Genomic DNA, 25,762 nt, shown 5'->3' on the forward strand with positions numbered 1-25,762 from the left:
CCTCAAAGGCCGGAAAAAGGGTTCAGGCTCTTGGGGTAAAGCACCAGTTTAGAGCCGAACAGCTCTGGACAGCGTCCAGGCCCGAGTCCAAGCACAGACAAAGAGAGGGAGAGGAGAGGGGAGGAGAGGGAAGAGGAAGAAGAGGGAAAGAGGAAGGGGAAGGAAGGGAAGAGGGAGGGGAGGGAAGGGGAAGAGGACAGGAAGAGGGAGGGGGAGAGGGAAGGGAGGGGAGGGAAGAGAGAGAGAAGAGGGGAGGGAAGTAGGAGAGGAGGGAAAGAGAGGAGAAGGGAGAAGAGAAAATGCATTTTAAGGCAGGCACCAGTGGCTCATGATTATATTCAAGAGGCTCAAATGTGAGAATTGCAGTTCAAAGCCAGCCCATACAGGAAAATCCATAAGACTTTTATATCTCCAACTAACACCAATTAGCCAGAAGTGGAACTCTGGCTTCAGGGATGGATTACCAATCGAGTATAAAAGCTCAGAGGCAGTACCCAGGCCCTGAGTTCAAGCCCCAGGAAAAGAAGAAAATAAAAAAAGAAAACGACTATAAAAAGGCATTATACTCAGGCACTGATGAATCAGACTTAGAATCTTAGCTACTCAGGAGACAGAGACACCAAACATCACTGTTTAAAACTAGCCTAGTAGGAAAAGTCTGTGAGCTTCTATCTCTGAAATAAACAAGATGCCAGATGCCTATGGCTCATGCCTGGAATTCTAGCTACTCAAGAGGCTGAGATCTGAGGATCATGGTTCAAAGCCAGCCAGGGCAGGAAAGTCCATGAGACTCTTATCTCCAATAAACCACTCAGAAATCCAGAAGTGGCACTGTGGCTCAAGTGGTAGAATGCTCACCTTGAGCAGAAGAGCTGAGGGACAGCGCCCAGGCCCAGAGTTCAAGCCCCATGACTGACAAAAATAAATAAATAACAAATTTCCGGGTAGAGGTGAGGCCCAAGTAGTTGAGGGCCAAAAGGCTATTTAATGGAAGAATTATTCATTAAATTTATTTTTATTGTGTAATCAACAATCTTACATTCTTATTTTTAATTCATATGACTACAATTGCTTCTACTACCACTCTTCGTAGCAGTGGTAATAGTAGTAGTAGTGACTTGAGCTCAGGGCTTATGTGCTGTGCCTATTTTTTTCATTTCTGGCAGTGTACCACTTGAGCCACAGCTCCACTTCTGGCTTTATGGCTGGTTCACTGGAAAACAGAGTCATGCAGAGTCCTGTCCAGACTAGCTTCAAAATTTAATCCTCTTAGTAATTAAGATTACAATATGAGTCACAAGCACCTGGCTACAATTATGCATTTTTCTTTCCATTTTTTTTGCTTAGTTTTATGATTTCCTTTTGTTTAGAGAGGGTGTATTTCTAAGCTTGCTTAACACTTGTGATCTTCTTACCTCCATCTTCCCAGAGCTAAGCCTGACAACACACCTAGCTTGACATGTGCCTTCTTATTCTACCTTTTTTTAAACTGGTAAAATTTAAAATGTCTGATTTACATTTCCATTCCATTTTTCCTTCACCTTTTAATAACTGTTTACTGAGATCAATGTCAAAGGAATTGGCAATAAAATTATAGTGTACTAAAACAATCCTAGCTCTGCTAGAACATGTATTATATGGAATAAGTTTGGCCAGAAACCACCAAAAAAGTATACAATTAGAACTGTAATGACTGCACTAAAAGAGCAGAAAAGCTTAGGGTGTGGAATGCATCCAGGACAGAATGTAGAGCTGAATGTGATGTGAGTGAATGATGTGAGTGAATCTCACCTCCAGCACTGCAAGAAACTTTATTCGTGGTTATGATGGTGACAGCAACCCCACAGATGCACGCACGACGCTGCTCTATCAAAAGTCTTCTCTAGCTGTGTGGCAGGAGGAAGAGAACAGCCTGGTAAATCTTAAGGTGGGTGTAGGCTTTAAAGCATGCTAAGGTGTGTCCTTCATCATAGAAACAAAGGGAAGCTGGTGATGGCTCATTCTGCTTTTTAAACCTATAATTGCTAATTTTATGTATCTAGCTATTATTTACCTGAACATATTCCACAATAAAACATTAAATGAAGGCAAGCACTTGTGGCTCATACCTGTAATCCTAGTTACTCAGGAGGCTGAATCTGAAGATGATGGTCAAAGCCAGCCAAAGCAGAAAAAAATCCATGAGACTCATGTCTAATAAACCACTCAAAGCCTGAAGTGGCACTGTGGCTCAAGTGAATTAAATGAATTAGCCAGTGAACATCTGTCTAACTCATCTTTAAAGGCACTGGCTCCATAGTGCCCCCTCCCACTACACACACACACACCCATAAAATGTATACCAATAAAGAAATATTGAGGGGGAAATAATCTTTCTCTCAAAAAGAAAAATAAAAAGAATTTGCAGGTCCTGTGGCTCACACCTGCAATTCTAGCTACCCAGAAAGCTAAAATTTGAAGATCCTGGTTTGAAGCTAGCTTGGGCAAGAATGTTTGTGAGAGTCTTACCTCCAGTTAAGCACCAAAAAACCACAAATGGAGCCATGGTTCAAGTTTAGAGCACTAGCCTTGAGCTCAAAAGCTCAAGGACATAGCCCGTAGTTCAAGCCCCAGGATGAGCATACATAACACACAGACACACATACCCAGACACCCAGACACCCAGACACACACACTTTGCTTTTCAGCTGGATGCTCTATTCTCTCTCTCTCTCTCTCTCTCTCTCTCTCTCTCTCTCTCTCTCTCTCTCTCTCTCTCTCTCTCTCTCTCTCTCTCTCTCTCTCTCTCTCTCTCTCTCTCTCTCTCTCTCTCTCTCTCTCTCTCTCTCTCTCTCTCATTTATGTTACTTCAGGGGTCTGAACACAGGGCCTGGAAGCTGTCCCTGAGCTTTTTCGTTCAAGGCTAGCATTATAGCTCCACTCCAGCTTTCATTTTTAGTAGTTAATTAGGAAAGAAGAGACTTTCTTGACTGGCCTTCCTTTAAACAGCAATCCTCAGATCTCAGCCTCCGGAGAAGCTAAGGCTACAGGTATGAGCCAACTGTGGTTGGCTTGCACATCTATTTTTTTCTTTTTTTCTGGTTGTGGGGCTTGAACTCTGGCCTTGGGTGCTGTTCCTGAGCTCTTTAGCTCAAGGTGAGCGCTCTACCACTTGAGCCACAGCACCACTTCTGGTTTTCTGGTGGTCAGTTAGAGATAAGAGACTCAGGGATATTCCTGCCTGGGCTGGCTTTGAGGCAGAATCCTCAGATCTTAGCCTCCTTTGTAGCTAGGATTGTAGGCATGAGCCATCATGGCCCAGCTATGATTCTAAATCTTTATGTAACTGAGAATCTTTCTGTCAACTTTTACTTGTTGTGGGTGTGCTGCTCACTCACACTCTGCCCTCACACTCCTTTTGGGAGTTGAGCAGAGTTAATGGGCCTAGAAGCCATGGATGATGGCCTGGTCTGAAAAGCAGGTGCTCCGTTCCTGCCTGGGGTATATGCCTTGCCATACTCAGGGGTAGTTTTGGCAGAGGGTTGGTATCTTGGTTAGAAATTGCCAAAGAAGGGCTAGGAAGGTGGCTCAGTGGTAGAGCGCTTGCCTTGCATTCATGAGGCTTGGGTTCAATTCCTCAGCACCACATAAGCAAAAAGAAAAAAGCCAGAAGTGGTGCTGTGGCTCAAGTGGTAGAGTGCTAGCCTTGAGCTGAAGAGCTGAGGGACAGCATCCAGGCCCAAAGTTCAGGACCCACGACTGGACCCCACCACCACCAAAAAAAGACAAAAAAAAAAAAAAAAAAAAGAAATTGCCAAAGAATTCAATAGAAACTCCCAAGTATATTAGACTGCTTGGAGAAATTTATTTCAAAGTCCTGTATTAATGTTTTACTTAGAATTTGTGATATTTAGTATTTAATATTTATGGCAATAGTCCATTCAAAAAGAGGTTTTGCTTTTTGTGCTGGTCCTTGGGTTTGAACTCAGGGTATGGACACTGCTGCTGAGATTTTCTGCTTAAGGCTGGTGCTCAACTTAAGCAACAGCTCCACTTGCAGCTTTTTGGTGGTTAGTTGCAGATAAGAGTCTCAAATATTTTCTTGCCTAGGCAGGCTTTGAACCATGATCTTCAGATCTTAGCTCCCTAAATAAGTACAATTACAAGTGTGAGCTACCAGCACTGGCCAAAACCTTCCTTTCATTAAGCTGCACTAACCAGGCTCCCTGAATGTGTCTGGGCAGCTGTGTAGGAAAGGACTTCTTCTTTTCCTTAAGTTTTGCCCTGATGTGACCCTCACCCTACAATACAGTGTGGTAATATTCAGCCCTTTGGCTGAAGCCATGTGATTTCAACCATTGTTTCATAATCTCAATCTCTCCCTCTCCCTCCCTTCCTCTCGCTCTCTGTCTCTCTTTCACTAACACACACACACAGACACACACACACACACACACACACACACACACACACGCACACATAAAAAAATGAAGAAATGGGCTGGGAAAGTGGCTCAGTGGTAGGGCGCTTGCCTTGCATGCTTGAGGCCCTGGGTTCAATTCCTCAGCACCACATAAGCAAAAAGAAAAAAAAGCCGGAAGTGGCGCTGTGGCTCAAGTGGTAGAGCACTTGCCTTGAGCTGAAGAGCTGAGGGACAGCGCACAGGCCCAGAGTTCAGGCCCCACGACCGGACCCCCCCCCAAAAAAAAAATGAAGAAATAACATTTTGCTTTGGTTTTGAGTCATAGAGATTTGGATTTCTTCTAATTAATATATATTTATGGCAATTAATTATGCTGTTATATATAACTATCTGTATCTGTACACACACACACACACACACACACACACACACACACACACACGCACACACACATGGTGCTGGGCCTGGGCCTAGGTGCTGACTTTGAGCTTTTATGTGAAAGCTAGTGTTCTATCTCTTGAGCCACAGCTCTACTTGATAGATAATTGGAGATTAATGTCTCACAGACTTTCCTGCCTGGCTTGGCATTTGAACTCTGATCCTCAGATCTCATCCTTCTGAGTAGCTAGGATTACAGTCAGGAAACATCAGAGCCCAGCTTGTGTTATATTTAATTGACATAAAAATTGCTTCAACATATGACCTAGTTATCATCTCCCCCCTTTATTTGAACACTAGTCTCTCTTTACTACTGGTGAGGTGGTTTGCTCTCCCTTGTAAAGCTCTCCTTGGCCTATTGTCTTGGGCAATAACAAAAAGGTGGGCATGCCTGGAGAAATCTTTCACAGGAACCACATAAAAACAAAAAGACAGCCAGGTGCTGGTGGCTCATGCCTTTAATTCTGGCTACTTAGGAGGCTGAGATCTGAGGATCATGGTTCCAAGCTAGCCTGGGCAGGAAAGTCTGTAATACTCTTATCTCCAATAAGCCACTCAGAAATCCAGAAGTGGTGCTGTGGCTCAAGTGGTAGAACACTGCCTGCCTTGAGCTGAAGAGCTGAGGGACAGTGCCCAGGCCCAGAGTTGAAGCCCCACAACCCACAACAACCAACCAAACAACACACACACACACACACACACACACACACACACACACACACACACACACACACACACACACACACACACACACAAAACCAAGCAAACCATTGACTGAGAGAGAAAGAGAGAGGGAGAGACTAAGATTAGGAAACAATGGTTGAACTCACATGGCTTCAGCTAAATGGCTGAATATTACCACACTGTAATGTAGGATAAGGATCATATGAGGGCAAAACTTAAGGAAAAGCAGAAGCCCTTTGCTATACAGCTACCTAGACACATGCAGGGAGCCTGGTTAGTGCAGCTTAATGAAAGGAAGGTTTTGGCAAACACTTTCTATGTGGTTCCTGCAGCATGTACACAAAGTTTACCTATGTCAAACTTGATGAAACCATTAGCCTTGCCAGTTTCCAAATTTATGAGGTAAAGGTGTAGGACTCCTTTATTCCCCAAAGATCTTTCCAGCTTGTACAACTCAGATGTAGTATTATGAACAGAAAAGTGAGTGACTCTACATGTCATTGATCAGACAGGCATTGTCTCTTGTCCATAAAATGCTAAGGACATGCATAACACCAGCAAGGTAAATAATATTAGTTTGTATGTCGCCATTAACCTTAATGATCACTTCAGTATCACAGGGAATACCTAAGATTAGAAAGAAAGGTTATTCAGATTGTAGAAATCAGTGGATGTGTGAGAAAAAAATTAGGTAAATTTATCTGATACCAAAAATGTTACAACAGCTACTAACTTGAGAGGCTTCTTCTGTGCCCATGAGGCACAGCTGTGCTAGGGATAGAAAAGTGTAATAAACTTATTTATTCATTTATTTTTTGCTGTTCCTGGGGGCTAGAACTCAGGGTCTGGGTGCTGTCCCTGTTCTTCTTTGTGATCAATGATAGCATTCTACCTCTTGAGGCATAGTGCCACTTCTGGCTTTTTCTGAGTAGTTTATTGGAGATAAGAATCTCAAAGATTTTACTTCACGGGCTGGCTTCGAACTGAGATTTTCAGATCTCAGCCTCCTGAAGAGCTAGGATAGTAGGTGTGAGCCATCAGCACCTGGCTTAGATTTTTGGTCTAAAAATTTTGTTTCTATTTTATCACTTGATTCATTTTTTATTATCTTTAAGTAGTTGTACAAAGAAGTTACCATTTATGAAGCCAATAAATCTTGGTCAATGTCACTCCTTTTAACATTCACAATAATCTCTCTCAACACAATCCCTCCCTCACTTTTCTTAATTTTGTCGGATATACATTGAGTTTTTTTTTGGGGGGGGGGGTTCCGGTCATGGGGCCTGAACTCTGGGCCTAGGCGCTGTCCCTCAGTTCTTCAGCTCAAGGCTAGGGCTCTACCACTTGAGCCACAGCGCCACTTCCAGCTTTTTTCTTTTTGTTTATGTGGTGCTGAGGAATCAAGCCCAGGGCCCCATGCATGCAAGACAAGCGCTCTACCACTGAGCCCCTTCCCAGCACCTACATTGAATTCTTGACTGCATTCATCTCCCATTCTCCTCCCTTGACCCTACTCTCAACCTCTAAAGTACCTGTTACTTAGTGTTTATTGTTTTTGAACTTTGTCTTTGCATCTCTTTTTTTACTCTTTTGCTTTTATACTACTATTATAAAGATGATGTACAGAGAGTTACGGTTATATAAGTTAGATAGTGAGTACATTCTTTTTGGACAATGTCATTTTTTTCTTCAATCTCTCCTCCCAGTTTTTCCCTTCCAGCTCCACCCAAAAGTTGTATAGCTCATTTTCAACATAGTAAGTACCACTACTGCGTTGTCATTCTTTGTCCCTTCATTTCTGTGCCCCCTTTCCCACTTAAAGACAGATAAATGAGCAAACGAGACAAAATGAAAAGTGAACAAAAGCAACAGCAAAGGAAAAAACCTCTTGTTTATATTTCTTGGAGTTTAATTTGATAAACTATGATCAGAGGCTATCTGGATTTCTAAGGGATTACACTAGTTGAAGTTCTCCCTTGAATCTACCATATTTAGTAAATATATTTGTATACACTTGCATACCACCTACTGTATTTATGTTTATAAGCTAATTCTAGCTTCCATATATGTGGAAGAACAAACAATCTTTGTCTTTCTGGGACTGTTTTTCCATTTCCATACTAATGGTACAATATCATTCTGTCTAACAGGTGAGTAAAATTCCATAAGGTATACATACACCACATTTTCTTGATCCATTTATCCATTGAGGGGCATCTGGGCTGATCCCATACTTTAGCTATAGTGAATAGTGCTGCTATGAATACAAGTGTGCTTTACTATAGCCTAGTTTGTAAAGGATGGAGGTCTTAGAATGCATTTCAGCAATATACTTTTTATAGACAGATTCTCCTTAAACCTTTAATTTACCTTCCAAAGATAGAAAAGATATAAGCTAACATCCATGATAAGAGGGGAGGGGGTTCCTTATGACTTCTGAGAATCAGTGTTCATAACACCACTGTAGTTAAGACAGAAGATGCAGGTCCTCATGCCTTGTTGGAGAGATGTTCTTCAATTTACTTCTATTTGCAGGTCAGAGTACTTTCTAAAATTTGGCTGCATCTTTACTCTGTGTAAGTTTATTGTATGACTTTCTACACACAAATGGCTATGCTCCTGTGGATTTCTTCTGAAGCCTTTAGGATGTTATCTAAATGTTTCATGGGTAACAAATGGTTCATAAAATATTCTTTTCTCAAACTCCTGAATTATAGCAACATCAAATTATTTATATTATATAACATACCATTTTGGGTTTTTTTTCTGGTGCCAGTCCTGGGATTTGAACTCAGAGCTTGGGCACTGTCCCTGAACTCTTCTGTTCCAGGCAACTCTATTTCCATTTTTTGATGGTTAATTGGAGATTAGTCTCATGGACTTCCCTTCCCAGGCTAGCTTTAAACCACAACCCTAAGATCTCAGCCTCCTGAGTTAGCTAATATTACAGGTATGAAATATAGTGCCCAGCAAACATGTCATATTCTTTCCTTGTATGTGTTATTTGTTTAACCTAACTATTTTGTCAATAGGAATATAGATGAAAGAATGGTTTGGTACTGCCTAGTAAAACTGAAGAGTTACAAATTTTACAACTTAGAAATTCATGTACAGAGGCTGGGAAGGTAGCTCAGTGGTAGAGTGCATGCCTTGCAAGCATGAGGCCCTGGGTTCGATTCCTCAGCACCACATAAACAGAAAAAGCCAGAAGTGGTGCTGTGGCTCCAGTGGTAGAGCGCTAGCCTTGAGCTGAAGAGCTGAGGGACAGCACCCAGCCCCAGAGTTCAGGCCCCATGATCGGCAAAAAAAAAAGAAAAAGAAAAAAAGAAATTCACAAACAGCACAAGAAAAGAGAATCTCATCATGTCTTCTTTACAAAGTTTGTTCAGAGGAGTAATATACACAGCCTTCCAATGGTCTCCAGCAGAAAAAATGACATGATTGGTTGCATTTTGTTGTGTGTGCCATTTCCCAGTCTTTGGATCTCTGCTCCAAACTTGTCTTTATTTCTGTTCTTCATAAGAGGGGTGCAAAACTATTAGAAATGGACCTTCCTTAATGTGGTTATCAGTTATGTCCATTTAATTAATTATATATATATATATACACACACATACATATGTATACATAATTTCATATATGTATATATATATACATGTATGAGATGTTTCTTAACTTAAAAGAGTAGCTATCTACTGGGCATTGGTGGCTCAGAGCTTTAATCCTAGATACTCAAGAGGCTGAGAGCTCAGAACAGTAGTTAGAAGTCAGCCTGGGCAGAAAGTCCATGGGACTTTTATCTGCAATTACCAGAAAAAGCCATAAGTGAAGCTGGGTCTCAACTGGTAGAGCTCCAGCCTGGCGTGAAAAAGCCAAGTAAGAGCATGAGGCTCCAAGTTCAAATTTCAGTACCATAACAAACACAATAAAGGTAGATCTATCCTTTATAATATGGAGCAGTGACATCTGTGAGAAACATGTCTGGGCTCCAGTAGCTCATGCCTGGAATCCTAGCAACTCAGGAGGCTGAGATTTTAGGATTGCCAAGATGAGATCAGAATTTCCAAACAAGTATGGCAAGAAGTGACCCTCTTACCTTTGTTTGTCCAAGAAGGACTTAGACCTCTGTGAAGAGCAGCTGTGTGCATTATCTCCATTGAATTCCATGACAAAACAGGTTTTTCAATGAGATGCACAGGTCTGAAAGTGCTGTGTTAGACTTGGTTCCTGACAGTAACAAGTAAGTTTAGTATATTAAACTATTCTCCATAAATTAATACTGAATTCAAAATTTCAAGTTTGGAATAACACTCTACAATTATGGAATATAAATTTTCCACTTTTCTTTTAGAACCTTTAGAGAAGGATATGTATATATGTAAAACATAAACATATATGTACATACATATATATGCATACACTAGCACATTCACACACAAACAGACACAATTTACAGCTTTTATTTTTAGTTTATCATTACATCCATACACCATCCTAAATCACTACAGAGGATTCTCTGAAAATCCTTTCAGGCTACTTCTCTCAAAGTCCCTGCTGCAGCCTGTACTGTGAAGGCTGCAATGGAAATCTGTCTCTTTACTTCTCTCCAGGCCTTGGAAGGATCTGCTTTGCTGTTAATATCAAACAGAGCATCGTAAATTCCTGGGAATGACTCTCCTGCATACTTGTTGTGGCTGCTTGGAGCATAGATGATATGCCTGTTGATAAAATAGTTTGCTCAATGTTAGCTGCACAAATAATATGCAAGAGGAAAAAAGAGCACAATACAATGTTAGGCTGGCTGCACAGATCTAATTTGGTTTGTCAATTGACCTTCCAAATTCAGTAACTGTCAAAGACTGGAATGTGAAATATGTGTGGGAATACATATTTTCACTTTATTGGGGGGAGGGCCAGTGTTGCAGCTTAGGCTGGGGTCTGGGGACCGTTCCTTAGCTCTTTCACTTAGGCTGGCACTCTAGTATTACTTGAGCCACAGATCCACTTCTGGCATTTTTGTGTTTAGCTGGAAAAAGAACCTCATGGACTTTTCCTGAAATCCTGAGATTTCAGTCTCCTGAGTTGCTGCTAGAAGTATAGGCATGAGCCCCTAGAGCTTGGCCACATTTTTACTTTAAATAGATAATTCAAAATGATTCAGAGATGAAACAATAGCAACAACAACAAAAACATTACCTAGAATGGAACAGGCTTAATAAAAAAGAATTACTTACAAATATTATTATTGAAACAACCCTATAAAATTGATATTTTCTTGTCTGTCATGGGCAGTGTTTGTACTCAGGGGCTGGGCACTGTCCCTGAGCTTTTGTGCTCAAGGCTAGTACTCTACCACTTTGAGCCACAGCTCCCCTTCTGCTTTTAGGGATAAGAGTCTCATGGATTTTTCTGCCAGGGCTGGCTTCAAACAATGATTTCAGATCTCAGCGTCCTAAGTAGCTAGGATTATAGGTGTGAGCAACCTGTGCCTGCCTTGAGATCTGATCATTTAAATGGCTAAATTATTTGTCTCAATGTTTGCTGAAAAGAAGGGCTGACTTTGACTATACCTAAATACCCTCTGAAATTCAGTCCTACTGTAATGCTTTAGTCCCATTTGTCACTTGCCAACCTATTCTATATGGGCTTTTTCTCCACTTTAGAAGCCACACAAACATACTAGAATGCTGAACCTAAAGCATCAACAATCATTTGACAATTTTATAATATTTCACATGATCTAGGTGGAAGACTGTGCCATTGTTGGAGCTAAGTTAGTTCCTATACTGGTTCTAGAAGAGGAGCTTCATAGTAAACAGGCAAAAATGAATTGCAAGCATGTTGCCCTGGCAACTAGTCAACCTGTTCAGATGATGCCCTTACTCTCAAGGATGATTTTTGATAATCTCTACATGGAAAGATAGTGCTATTTTTTGGCTGTCTCATTATCTAACTCATTCTTCAATACCTAGTAGGTTCAATCTAGTGCCCATGGTATTTATTAGAAATAAGCACATTTGTCAAAACTTAAGAGAAAGATCTGGAAAGGTAGCTCAGTAATAGAGCACTTGCAATTATTTAAAAATAGGGGACAAAACCTTAATGTACTCATTACCTTACTCATGTAACTGTAACCCCTCTGTACAGTATCTTTACAATAAATAATAAAAAGCTTTAAATGTCAATGTTATATAAGTAAATAAATTTATGCACATTGCATTGACTTGATGCTATATGAATGCATAAAGACAAATATATTTAAGATAGGAATATATATGTACAAAGATACAATAAACAATTCAGTATTTGGCCGATGGGATTAGGGCTTGAACTCAGGACTTGTGCTTTTTCTTAGTTTTTTTCATTTGAGGATGGCACTCTACCATTAAGCTCTACCTCTCCTTCTAATTGGAGATATAAGTCTCTTGAATTGCCAGGTAATGGTGGCTCACACATGTAATACTAGCTACTCAGGAGGTTGAGATCTGAGGATCGTGGTTCAAAGCCAACCAGGGCAGGAAAGTCTGTGAAACTCTTATCTCCAATAAGCCACCAGAAAACCGGAAGTGGTGCTATACTCAAATGATAGAGCACTAGCCTTGAGCTGGAAGACCCAAGAGACAGTGCTCAGGCCCAGAGTTCAAGGCCCATGATAAAAAAAAAAAGTCTCTTGAATTTGTCTGCCCAGGCTGGCTTTGAGCTGTGACTGTAACCCTCAGATTTCAGCATTCTGAGGAGAGAGCTACCAGCTACTAGCTTAGGAAATTTTTCATGTATGTTCTCTCTGAACCTTCTAAATTTCCCAAAATAAACATATTCTTTTACAACTACAATAGAAAAATTAGAAAAATATAACAATCATATTATATTAAAATATCAAATATTTATCATTCTTTACATGTATTTTGAAATGTATTTTGAAAATACACAAAATGAATAATACTATTTACAGGCAAGAAATCAACTATAATATTTTCCACAGTTTAGAAGAACCTATAAAAGTCACATGAGAGCAAGGAGTCATATTTTTTCTTACCTGTAAAAAGGCCTGTCTGGTAACCCTAAAGGATCAATGAATGCACGTTCCAAAAACATCAGTTGATCATTCACAATTCTCAATAATATTGGGCTAAAAAGAAAATTGACATAGTTATATCATCATGAAAGTATATATTCTCACTAGCAAATAAAAGATTTTAAATGAAACTCATTGTTATTTTTAAATCATATGTATATCATGAAATAACATATATTATTATCACATTTTAAAAACTTGTAAGATTATTCTGCTAATGCTCATAAAACTCTATTTCAGTTGACTAATGCCAGTGGAAAAAAACGGTAATAATCTGTATGTTCAATAAAATACTTAATTGAAAAACTGAGGTATATAATTGCAAAAAGTTTTCAGTTCAGGGGTTATAATAGTCTGCATACAGAAGTATTATCAATATTGAAGTAAGATCATGTATTAATGTAAGTAGGGTGCCTGGTAAATTATACAGTTACCAGGTAACAACAAACAGTAAGTTTTTTTTTTTTTCTTGATGGTACTAGCTTTTTTTGTGTATGCCAGCACTGGGCTTGGGCTTAAGGAATAGGGACAGTTCCTAAGCTTTTGTGCTCAAGATTAGCATTCTACCACTTGAGCCACACACTTCTAGCTAGCATTTGGGTGGTTAATAGAAGTTAAGACTTTCAGTCTTTGCTAGCTTCAACCTGCAATCCTCAGAGTAGCTAGAATTACAGGAGTGAGCTAATGGCTGTCCAGGCTGTTACTAACTTGAACTCAGAACCTTACACTGAGCCATACTACCCCACTTTTTCCCCCAATGGTTATTCTGAAGTCTTACTTTTTGCCTGGGCCTCTGTGTGTACCATGATCTACCTATTTTATATTTTCTGATGTAGCTGGTATGATACACGTGGGCTGCCATGACTAGCTATTAATTGAGAGAGAAGAGTTTTTGCATGTATGCCCTAGCTGACCTTAAGCCATTATCTTCTGGATTTCAACCTCCCTCATAACTGGTATAACTGGTGTTCCATACAGATTGGTAACCACCCAACTAACTCTCTTATTATTAGATATAAACCTATCACAAACACAAGAAAGTGTTTGCTTCGTTTTTTTTAAACAATTGAAATTAGCTGGGAGTCACTGGCTCATACCTGTAATCTTAGCTACTTAGGAGGCTGAGAATTGAGGATCATGGTTCAAAGCCAGACTGAGCAGGAAAGTCCATGAGACTCTTATCTCCAATAAATTATATATATTTAAAAGCCAGAAATGGAGCAGTGACTCAAGTGGTAGCCTTGACCAAAAGAAGCACAGGGATGACACTCAGGCCTTGAGTTCAAACCACAGGACTGGTGCGCACATGTGTGTGTGCGCATGCACACAACTACACACACACACACACACACACACACACACACACACACACACACACTTAAAACCTATTGAAATGCTAGCTAGGTATCAAACACTAACATGGAGCTCATATTCTAAAAGATAGTGCTGAGGTTATTATTTGTTTATAAGAATGACTCAGTACAATAAAAAAATTTGTTAACGAACCCTAAGTAATACAACAATGAGTTATTACACTTAATGTAATAAATGTCATAATTTAGTGAGCAATAATCATTACAATAAGGAATAATTGCATTATTTATTTATTTAATTAGCTCTCAATTTTTATGTTACCTTAAGTAATAACAGCTAGCATTTAGTGTTCACTTAGTGCTCTGAATGCTAACAAAGTGCCATTTTTGTGTTTATGTCAGTTCTGGGTCTTGAATTCAGCTGATTTTGTGCTCCAGGTTAGTGCTCTACCTCATGAGCCACACCTCTACTTCTGGCTTTTTTCGTGTTTAATTGGAGATAAGAGTCTCAAGGCAGAGTCTCAAAAGACAGCCCAAGCTGTCCAAACCTCAATCCTGAGATCTCAGACTCCTAAGTAGCTAGGATTACAGTCATGAGCCAGAGTTGCCCCATTACAATGTTATCTTAATCTTACAAGTTGGGCAGAGTAATAATTTCATTACATAACTAAGACTCAGAGCTTTCAACTTGCCCAAGTTTATAAATAGGAAATTTGAGAGAGCATTGAAAGGTCAATATGATCCTCATACCAGCACTCTGATGACAATAGGAAGATAGGAATAACTGAAGCCCTGTCATTTAAATTTGAGCTAGCAGTGACATCTAATTGTTCAGTACTGTGAACTCATTTTTGTGATAGTGAAAAACAGGCTTAGACTTTACATGTTAGTAACTCAACCTAAGCAAAAGAGACAATCAAAAGGTAATTATAGTGAGAAATTAAGATTTCTGAATCAAGTTCACAAAACATTACAACAAATACAAGAATTCATGTGGATATATTCATATATATGTACATACATATATATGTATTTGTATGTATATCCACATTATACATATACATTTATGTGTATATGTATATCCATGTGAATATATATACTTACGTGTGTGTGTGTGTGTGTGTGTGTGTGTGTGTGTATGTATATTCTGGTAACCATATGTCTGCTTCCTCTCCCTCTCTTTTTCTCTCTCCCTCCCCTGCTCAGTCCCACCTCCCATCATGTTGTGACTACCACTCAGAGCCCTCAAATGTTCCTTATATAGTATAGGGTACACTTTGAAGCAAAGTAAACAGCATCTTTTCACTCTTGGAGTATGCTGCCTCTAGAAGGAGGAACAGTATTATAAACAGGTATTCAGGCTAGTTACAGTGTGAGATTAAAGGTATCACAGAGCCAACAGCCTGTGTCCCTTAATGGCCAAAGCATGGATTCAAGAAGGATAGGATAAACAATAAAGTGTTCACTAGGAGCTAGTGGATCACTCCTATAATCCTGGCTGCTCAGGTAGACAAATCCACAAGGCTGTTATCTCCAATATCTAGCAAATAGCTGGAAATGGAGTTGTGATTCAAGTGGTAGAGTATGCATCTTAACTGTAAAGCTAAGGGAGAACAAAAGGCTTCAGGTTTAAACCCCAGATCCAGTACAAAATAAAATAAAAGGAAGAAGTATTTTTTCTTCAGATTTTAACATTTTAGTTGAGAGTTATTTAGTTGAGTTATTTAGAATTGACTACATTAAATACTGGTGTTTCAGAATTTTACATAGCATATTAAAGATAAAATTTAAGTTTGTGAGAATGTATTCACTTTGTTTAACCCTTTTGAACAATTAACACATATTACAAAATGAATGACAATAATGTAAAAGAGTCTGTGATGTAGACTGTAGTGGGAGGAAGAAAGGCAAATGGAGACCGAAAGCTGGTCCAGAAGTGAAAGAACGAAATCCACATGTATCAAGACTGCCCAGGTGATCTAGATACTGGTAGTTCATGCCTATAATCTTAGCCACTCAGGAGACTGAGATTTGAGGAAGGAAGTTTGAAGCCAGCCTGGGCAGGAAAGTCCCTGAGGATTTTGTCTCCTCTGTGGTTGAAAGTGGTAGAGCCCAAAAATGTACAGACAGTGCCCATGATCTGAATTCAAGCCCCATGACTGACAAAAAAAGAGTAATTCCTTCCAATTGTGTCTATTACATACATAAATAAACGTAGTACATACTTGCTTTTGTCTATGTCTTGAAGTCTTTTGCTGAACTGAGAAGCAACTTCTGTAAAATTCTCAACAGCAGAAAACAGCGAATCTGAAATGGAAATGGAAATGATCAAAAGGTTGAAAAATATAATTTCTAATCCAGGTGATATTGTACATGCCTGTAATGTGGCTGAGGCAGGAGTTTGATACTAGCAACACATCCAGAATCCATAAATAAAATACACAAAAAAGCAAGCAAAAGAACATAATTTCTAGTGACATTGTTTTATAGGTCAAAAAATATGAATGGGGGCTGGGAAGGTGGCTCAGTGGTAGAGTGATTGCCTCTCATGTATGAGGCCCTGGATTTGATTCCTCAGTACCATATAAACAAAAGCCAAAAGTGTCACTGTGGCACAAGTGGTAGAATGCTCGCCTTGAGCTGAAGAGCTGAGGGAATAGTGCGCAGGCCCAGAGTTCAAGCCCCATGACCAACAAAAAAAAAAAAAGAAAAAAAGTGAACAACAGAGAAAAAACCCTCTTATGTGCTTTAACAGTTATTTATATTTGTGCATTATGAGATGTGATCATCCATGGAAAGGAAAATACACTTAGGTTGAACCATAACGCAATATTTGATCTGACAAAAGAACAATATGAATGATGACTTAGATAGGGCGCTGAAAGCCAGCTGAGGCTTACATCTACAATACTAGTTACTCAGGTGGCGGAGATCTGAGGATCATCAGTTCAAAACCAGCTCAGACACAAATCTAAGATATTTATCACCAACTAACCATCAAAAGAGAAGTGAAGGAAAGCTCAAGTGTTAGAGCATTAGAGCACTAAAAAGCTAAAAAGCAGTACAAGACTATGAGTTCAAGCCACAGTACCAGCAAGCACACATACACACACACCCTGTAGGTCACTGCATTTCAGAAATTAATGGTAATACAAAAATAATGACTTTCCAAAGGCCATTTGATACAAACAATATATCAATATATTTTTTAAATTACCATACCAAATGATACGTGGTACATCTTCATCTCTTGTGGATATTTCATTGAGATGTTGTAGATTTTGTCAGCATACATTTTCAAAGCTACAGCATAATTTTCACAGTCAAATGGGAGCAGGATAGAATTGGCCAGTGCAAACACCAGTCCTCCTCGAACCTGAGCCACTGTGAGGTGATATTTAAATGTGGGATCATAAAATTTTTCCACCAACTCATACGTCTCATAGACACTATGATATAGTGGATAGCTGCTGAATTTGTTAGTTTCCTATGGAAGAAAAAAATTGAAATATCACCTGTAAGATAATAAGATTGATAGGATGATTCTCATTATTAGCATTAGTAAGAATACCTGATGAGTAATAAAGAACATTACTTATGAACTTCAGAGATCTTCTTAGTCAAGGGGTAACAGCATAGTATTTGTGTCAATTATAATAGATGTACATGACATAAACAAAGTTATCAAAACATTCCTCAAAAGGAGATACTTATGAAAGATGTCAAGCTGAGCACCAGTAGCTCACTGGTAGCTCACACCTGTAGCTGAAATCTCAGGTAGCTGAGATCTGAGGATTGAAGGCAGCCAAGGCAGAAAGTCTGAGATCCTTTAGTGTGTGTGTGTGTGTGTGTGTGTGTGTGTGTGTGTGTGTGTGTGTGTGTGTGTGTGTGTGTGTGTGTGTGTGTGTGTGTGTGTGTGTGTATGTGTGTGTGTGTGCATGCATGCGCGTGCACCCAGCCTGGGGATGTGAACTCAAGGTCTGAGCTTCTTTTGCTCAAACATAGTGCTCTACCACTTGAGCCAAAGCTCTACTTTCAGCTTTTTTGGTGCTTAATTGGAGATAAGAGTCTCATAGATTTTCCTGCCCAGGATGGCTTTAAAACATCATCTTCAGATCTCACCCTCCTGTATAGCTGAATTACAGGCATGAGCTACTGGTGTCTAGTCCTGTGAGATTCTTCTCTGTAACTATCAAAGAGCCAAAAGTAAAGCTGTGTCTTCCATGAAGACAGTGAATAGAAGAATGGACAGTCTTGGCTGTAAAGGTTTTGGTAATGAATCTAAAATCTAAATGAATCTAACAATCTCACTATGGAGATTGGAGGGACGTATGCAAGGCATAAGGAAAGCCAAAAGCATATGTAAAAGTCAAGGAAAAAAAAGACTTTTCAAGCTTTTTTTTTTTTTGGGGGGGGGTCGGTCGTGGGGCCTGAGCTCTGGGCCTGGGCGCTGTCCCTCAGCTCTTCAGCTCAAGGCTAGCGCTCTGCCACTTGAGCCACAGTGCCACTTCTGGCTTTTTCTATTTATGTGGTGCTAAGGAATCAAACCCAGGGCCTCATGCTTGCAAGGCAAGCACTCTACCACTGAGTCACCTTCCCAGCCCCACTTTTCAAGCTTTTAATGGTTGATTTATGTCCTATTATTTTTTCAAGGTGCTTGTTTTTCCCACCTGAACTTGTCTACTTCTTGCTAGGCAATCTGCTAGTCCCCTGCTCCTGGAAGGTCATTGTATTGATGCTGAACTTACTGTGGACATCTAATCGATTTAGTATACTTTAGAAATTCTGGACTCAAATGATTACAAGCATGTACCACCACATCCACTCAAGTTGCTTATTTTTACTACTGATATAAAATAGTAGTGTATTGAAGGGACTGAGACTATAGTTAGCCTGATAGAGTTTCACTTCAAGCTTCACAGCTCATTGCCAAAAATTTTAGCTGGTCACTTGACCTTTCTTGCTGGAAGTTTTTTTTTATGTAAGTAAAATATAGATAACATTAATATTTCTTCTTATCATCATCACCATGTAGCACTGACTAATCTTGAATCCAATAGTAAGATATTAAATATTTCCTGTCTAATAAGAAGAGCTAACCCAAGAGGAAAGTTATTTGCTGTGCATTGCCAGCTGTCTTTACAGATTTTCTTTTATTTGTGCTGGTTCTGGGGCTTGAATTTAGGACTTTAATTGCTGTCCTTTAGCTTTTTTGCTCAAAGCTGATAGTCTACCACTTGAATCATACCAGCTCTACTTGTAGCTTTTTGCTGATTAGCTAGAGATAAGAATCTCTCAGGTTTGTCTTCCCAGGTTGGCTTTGAACTGTGATCTTAAGTTCACAGCCTCTTGAGTATCTAGGATTTAGGAGAGAGACACCAGTACCTGGTTGGGGATTTGAGATTAACAGGAATATGAAGTTAAGTCCAATGTCCTGTTCTACTCTAATAGCCCTACATGCAGCAAATAAATTCTCTTTCTCTCTGTCTCTCTGTCTCTCTCTCTTTTCAAGCTCCTGGGGCTTGAACTCAAGGCCTGGGCGCTGTTGCTGAGCCTCTTTGTGTTCAAGGCTAGTGCTCTACCACTTGAGCCACAGAGCCATTTCCAGATTTTTCTGAGTGGTTTATTGGAGATAATAGTCTTACAGATTTTTCTGCCCAGGCTGGCTTTGAACCACTATCCTCAGATCTCAGCCTCCTAAGGAGCTAGTATTATTATAGGTATGAGCCACCAGCGCCTGGCTTAAATTGTCTCTTAAATTGTAGCAAGTACCAGAATTTTTTCCTTAAGGAAAAACTGAAAAATGAAAAAGTAGTAGGAAAGAAGCTATTATTATTCATAAACTTGGAGGTAGATATTAGAACACAATAAAACTAACGCTTTTAATTTGGTAAACAAATATAAGGTTAGAATGAATATGAAAATGAGATAAGAAGCCATTGTTTTTTCATTATGAACATTTAAGCAACTAGTTGAGATTTTATAAGTCATATACTTGTTACTTTGATAAAAATTAAACCTGCATAAAAATCTGTAATAAAATGGGATGTGACTTCTACATTTTCACTATTGTCTAATGATTTGTTATTTACTTAATGATTAGAACCATACTATACAAATGAAATTCCAAATATCTGCAGTTTGATATGGATTGTGAATGAGAATGAGAAGAAAAGATCCAAAGACAATTCCTATATTTTTAACTTCAGTGACTAAATGAGGAGATGGGTAACATTGCATCAGGTGAGGGAGAATGATGGAAAGAGTGACACTGATCAAAATGCATTATACTTATAAACTAATATAGCAAATTAAAATTCCTGTGTACAGCTACTTAAGGATAATTTTATAAATTAAAAAAAAATCAAGCCAGGAGCCAGTGGCCCACATCTGTAAGCCTAGTTACTCAGGAGACTGAGATCTGAGGATCATGGTTCAAAGCCAGCCTAGGCAGAAAAATCTGTGAGGTTCTTATCTCCAATAAAGCACTAGAAAGCTGAAAATGGCACTGTGGCTCATGGTAAAGTGCTAGCCTTGAGCTGAAGAGCTGAGGGACAGCACCTAGACTCTGAGTTTCAACCCCATGACTGACCAAAAAAAAAAAAAAAAGCCAGTGATTAACCAGGTGTTAGTGACTCACATTTGTAATCCTAGCTACTTAGAACGCTAAGGTCTGGGGATCATGGTTCAAAACCAGCTCAGGCAAGATTAACTACTAAAAAGCTGGAAATGGATCTGTGGCTCAAAGTGGTAGAGTACTAACTTTGAGAACAAAAGCTCAAGGACAGCACCCAGGCCCTGAGTTCAAGCCCTAGGACTGGCAAAAACAAAACAAAACAAAAATGAGTGACTGAGTGAATGTTCCACCTGCAAATAAAATAGAAAATATACTTCACAGATAGGCGTATTAGGGTCGGTGGCACTTATTACACAGCTCAGAACACAAGAGGCAAGAAATGTCCATCAACTTTTTTTTTTTTCCTTTGCTTTCAAGTTCTTCTACTCCTCTCAGGTTCAAGCCACCTTTTGAAGTCAAAATTGTACAAAGTATTAAAAACTTCTGTTGACACTTACCCAGTTTTTAGTATACCGTGCTCTGCCTGAAGCAATTCCAAGTCTTTGGAAAAATACTTCAAAATCATTTCCAGACCCCAGCTTGCTAATCCTTTGAAGGATAAAATAACAAAATTATTTCAGAATTTTTTTCCATTAAATTCAGATTAAAGATCAACTAAACTAACTCCATTCTTACTATTATAAATTTGATAGCCTTTTGTCATTCAACAAAAAATGCTAGGGTTCTGATCACAAAATATTGACTTCTGTAAGACTATTCTTAGGGTGATATTTCCCAAGTCAGTTTTTTTTTCTTTAAAGATTCTTGAAGGTGTGGCAGAAGTCAGTGGTTTAATGCCTATAATCTTGGCTACTCAGGCAGCTGAGATCTGAGGATCACAGATCAAAGCAAATGCTGGCAGGAAAGTCTGTGATTCTCCCATCTACTTAACCAGCCAGAAGTGACCAGGCACCAGTGGCTTACAACTTCTGATCACAGGAGGCTGAGATCTGAGGACTGTGGAAATATTTCTCAAATTAACCACCAGAAAACCCAAAAGTGAATCTATGGCTCAAGTGTTTGAATGCATACCTTGACCAAGAAAGCTAAAAGGGACAGATATCCAGGCTCTGAATTCAAGCACCAATACCAGCGTTATTCCTATTATTCACATACAACTTAGAATTTTATTTTTCTTCCCTTGCTTGCAAAGGCATACCAAGGCTGATGTGATGCTTATGATTATTAGGGAAAACAATACATATATTAACTGCATGATTGGTAAAGAATAGATAGAGGGTGACAACCTGACAGAAGTATGAGTAAACTACTGATTTCTCTTTTTTTTTTGTGCCAGTCCTGGGGCTTGAACTCAGGGCCAGAGCACTGTCCCTGAGCTTCTTTTTGCCCAAGGCTAGCACTCTATCACTTGAACCACAGCACCACTTCTGGCTCTTTCTGTTTATGTGGTACTGAGGAATCAAACCCAGGACTTCATGCATGCTAGGCAAGCATTCCACCTAAACCACCCAGCCCTACTGTGATCTTGACTAAAACCTTTAAAAAATGTACTGTATACTCATATCATCTATTCTAATGAGAATCATGTTTAGTGTCAACAGACTTACTTTCAAAACACATAGTAATAAGTTATTAATAAGCCTAAATATACATATTTCTTTTATCATATTTTAGAGAAATTACAAATTTTAATAATGATTGAAAGAAAAGTACATTTTACTTCCAAAACAATCTCACATAACAATCAAATTTGGAGAAAAAGTTGGGTTATTTGCTGACCTGGGCATACCACTGAACTCAGGTGAAGGGCTCTTTTTACTCCAGCTCTCATAAAGAGACTTGCCTTCAAAGTCTTCATCAGGGCTTTGTAGCTATTCAAATTAAATGTAAGATAAAAGCACACTTACAAGTGAAGATGCATTCAAATTCAATGTCCATTCACTAGGGAATGAGTAGCAAACAAGGCATGCAATCTCTGTATAGTTGTTACTAAGATCCCAGGCTGAAAGGGTAGCTAAGTGTTAGCTTGCCTAGAATTCTAGAGGCTTTAGGTTCCATCTCCAGATGGTAGAAGAGTGACAAAGCTAAGGGAGAGCACAGTATACACATGAAAAGAGAAAAAAATTAAAGAAAGGACAGAAAAGAGAGGAAAAAAAGAAAAGTAATGGGACCAGTGGACCAGAGTTAAAGGTTAGAATGGGAGTTATGAGATCTCACCTAGTCCCTGTCCAAAATGATTTGTTGCGTTTATGCATGCTGTATTGAAGCAGGCTAGATTAGGGATCTCAAGGATAAAAACCAAGATCCAGGGGGTCAAGAATAAGCACAGTTTTCATAGTAATCTGAAGTCTCCTTCTCCCCATTAGATTATAGATGTTAATGGAGCTTTCTTTCAGCTTTGAGCTAATGATTTCTCCAAAGTCCCTCTTAAAGAAAAATAACTGGCAAAACTCATTCTTGTATAAAAGGAAACCATGTGTGTTGAAGGAAAATAAAATCACATAAAGATGGATTTTCTGGTCTTAAAATTAGGAAATATTAATATATTTCTCAAAAATATGTATCATCTGTCAATTAGGGAGACTTGGTTTCTAGAAATACTAAACTTACCAGTTCGTAGATGTAGTTATTAGAAGAATGCTGTCACAGCAAATAACTAACAGACCACATGGTCAAAATGCGTCTTGCATGCACAGAGAAAAGGACTCTAGATTCTAATGTGGAGAGTCTTGTCTTACCAGGGACTTAGCTCTTCATATGTGCCCATGTCTCCAGGCTCCTGGGATGTGTTTTACGGTCTTCTTTTCTGCTTTGTTTAATAAAACTTAAACTCCTTGTCTAACTAGAACTTATCCTTAAATTCTTTTCTGTGATGATGACATCAACTCAGTTGAAATAGGTGCCACCCACATGAGACCCCACCTCCCAAACTCAGTACCCAAGTACTGGAAACATCTTAGTCCTGTTCTGGTCAGTAATAGTCTCACAATCATTTAGAATCTTTAGCTCCTACTGTGGACTATAAACCAGTAATAAAATTAAGAAAAATCATAGTAGCAACTCTCGGTCAACTAATGTTTAAATTATAGAACTTTGTAATGTTCTTTGAGCTCCATTCCCTCATTTGCTAATTGGAGATAGTAAATGTAATGCTACCCAAGGTTTGACCTACAGGAGTGAGTGTAGGGAGAAATAAAGAAGTATATGTAGTCAGTTTGTTAGAAATAATACTCTAGAAAGCCAAAATCTGTTGTATGGAGCAAAGGTGAATTACTAACATCAATGTTCAACATAAGCAACTAAAAAAGACATTGTTAGTTATGTACCTGTGGTAGCTAATACGATCATCTAGCTACTATGGAGGCTGAGATCTGAGGATAGCTGTTCAAAGAGTCCAAGAGACTCTTAACTCCAATTAATCTCCAAGAAAAACCAGGAGTGGAGCATTGGCTCAAGTGGTAGAGCACTAGCCTTGAGTAAAAAAGCTCATAGACAGTGTTCGGGCCCTCAGGTCAAGCCCCCAGATCAGCTGCACCCACCCCCCAAAAGAAAAAAAATATAATTATTTTTTACCTCTTTTGTTAGATTATATACTAAGCTGTACATCAGTGGTGTACAATCAACTCTTAGAGTGTAGTTTCCTGAAAGATAATATTTTTTGTTGTTATTCTTTTACTCCAAGACCACAATAAGCACTCTAAACAAAATTATCTTTTTCTTTTTCTTTTTTTTTTTTTTTTTGCCAGTCCAGGAGCTTGAACTCAGGGCCTGGGCACTGTCCCCAAGCTTCTTTTTCTCAAGGCTATTACTCTACCACTTGAGACACAGCACCACTTCCAGTTTTCTGGTGGTTTATTGGAGATAAGAGTCTCACAGACTTTCCTGCCTGGGCTGGCTTTGAACTGCAAGCCTCAGATCTCAGCCTCCTGAGTAGCTAAGATTATAGACGTGAGCCACCAGTGCCTGGCACTTGCACCTTTTTCCATTTATGTGATACTGAGGAATCAAACCCAGGACTTCATGCATGCCAGGCAAGCACTCTACCAGTAAGCCACGTTCCTAGCCCCCAAATTATCTTTTAAAACCAATGTTTAAGCCTGGCGTTGGTGGCTCATGATTCTATTCCTAGATACTTAGGAGGCTGAGATATGAGGATCATGATTTGAAGCCACCTTGGGCATGAAAGTCTGTGAGACTTGTATCTCCACTAAACTACCCAAAGAGCTATGGAGCTATGGCTCAAGTATTATAGACCAAACCTTGAAGAACAAGAAGCTCAGGGACAATGCTCAGGCCTCAAGTTCAAACCCCAAGAACAGCAATAAATAAGTAAATAAAGAAAAAAATTCCATGTTTAGGCCAGGAACCTATGGCTTATGCCTGTAATCCAAGGTATTCAAGAGGCTGAGATCTGAGGATCACTGTTCAAAGCCAGCCAGGGTTGGAAAGTCCATGAGCTACCTTAAAAAAAAAAAAAAAAGGAAGGAAGGAAAAGAAAAGAAATTAAAAATCTGGAAGTAGAGCTAAGGCTCAAGCTGTAGAATGGTAGCCTTGAGCAAAAATGCTCAAGAACAGTGCCCAGGACCTGAGTTCAAGTAGCAAGACTGGCACACAAGAAAAGAAAAATGTCAGGCATTGGGAAAGTACACCTGTAATCCCAAAAGTGAGGAGATGCAGGCAGGAAGATGGGATTTTTCACGCTAGGCTAGATTAGTTTTAAAAGAGTTTTAAGCTATCCTAGACTAATGAAACTAGTTGTAAAAAGAAACATCCTGAGTGGAGTGTTTTGGTGCATGCTTGTAATCCAGGCTACTTGGGAGACTGTAGAAGATCTCAACTGGAGGCTGGCCCCAATCAAAAAATAAATACATGAAGACAAACCTTATCCAAAAAAAATAATAAAAGAAAAAAGGGCTTGAGGAACACGGCTCAACATCTGAGTTCAAATGCAATTACTACAAATAAAACAATAATAAAACACAATCCTAAATGTCATCTAGAATAAAATGTATATATAGCAAATTCAATTTTAAAGCAGCAGGGTTCTTGTAAAAATGTAAATTGATAAAATTCTATACAAACTAGGAAACACAGCCAGCAACAACTAACAGCAGGTACATGATGTTATACCTACACATAATTTAGCCTTTATGTTTGAACTGAATTTTAGAATTTCTTATTAGGTATAGTAGGTGCGCAGCACTAGCAAAAACCAGAGATTTAATTTTTTTAGTTAGGCAGAGTAAAAATGAACCCAAATACAATAATGTCCA

At 39.1% G+C, this 25,762-nt stretch overlaps 1 protein-coding gene across 1 annotated transcript in view; it reads right to left on the bottom strand.

The window, feature by feature from the left end:
* Positions 1-9,968: 9,968 nt before the first annotated feature.
* Folh1 (folate hydrolase 1) overlaps positions 9,969-25,762 on the bottom strand; it is a 71,271-nt gene continuing 55,477 nt past the window's right edge. The window contains exons 13-19 of the mRNA XM_070034806.1: positions 24,063-24,130; positions 22,269-22,360; positions 20,987-21,077; positions 17,135-17,399; positions 16,138-16,219; positions 12,561-12,653; positions 9,969-10,242 (exon numbers count right to left, since the gene is read on the bottom strand). Of these exons, the coding sequence (XP_069890907.1) occupies positions 10,053-10,242; positions 12,561-12,653; positions 16,138-16,219; positions 17,135-17,399; positions 20,987-21,077; positions 22,269-22,360; positions 24,063-24,130 (881 nt within the window). The 3' untranslated portion in view covers positions 9,969-10,052. The remainder of the gene's footprint in view (positions 10,243-12,560; positions 12,654-16,137; positions 16,220-17,134; positions 17,400-20,986; positions 21,078-22,268; positions 22,361-24,062; positions 24,131-25,762) is intronic.

Source organism: Dipodomys merriami, unplaced genomic scaffold, assembly GCF_024711535.1.
Source record: "Dipodomys merriami isolate MVZ:Mamm:240054 unplaced genomic scaffold, mDipMer1.0.p SCAF_25, whole genome shotgun sequence".
Classification (NCBI taxonomy): Eukaryota; Metazoa; Chordata; class Mammalia; order Rodentia; family Heteromyidae; genus Dipodomys; species Dipodomys merriami.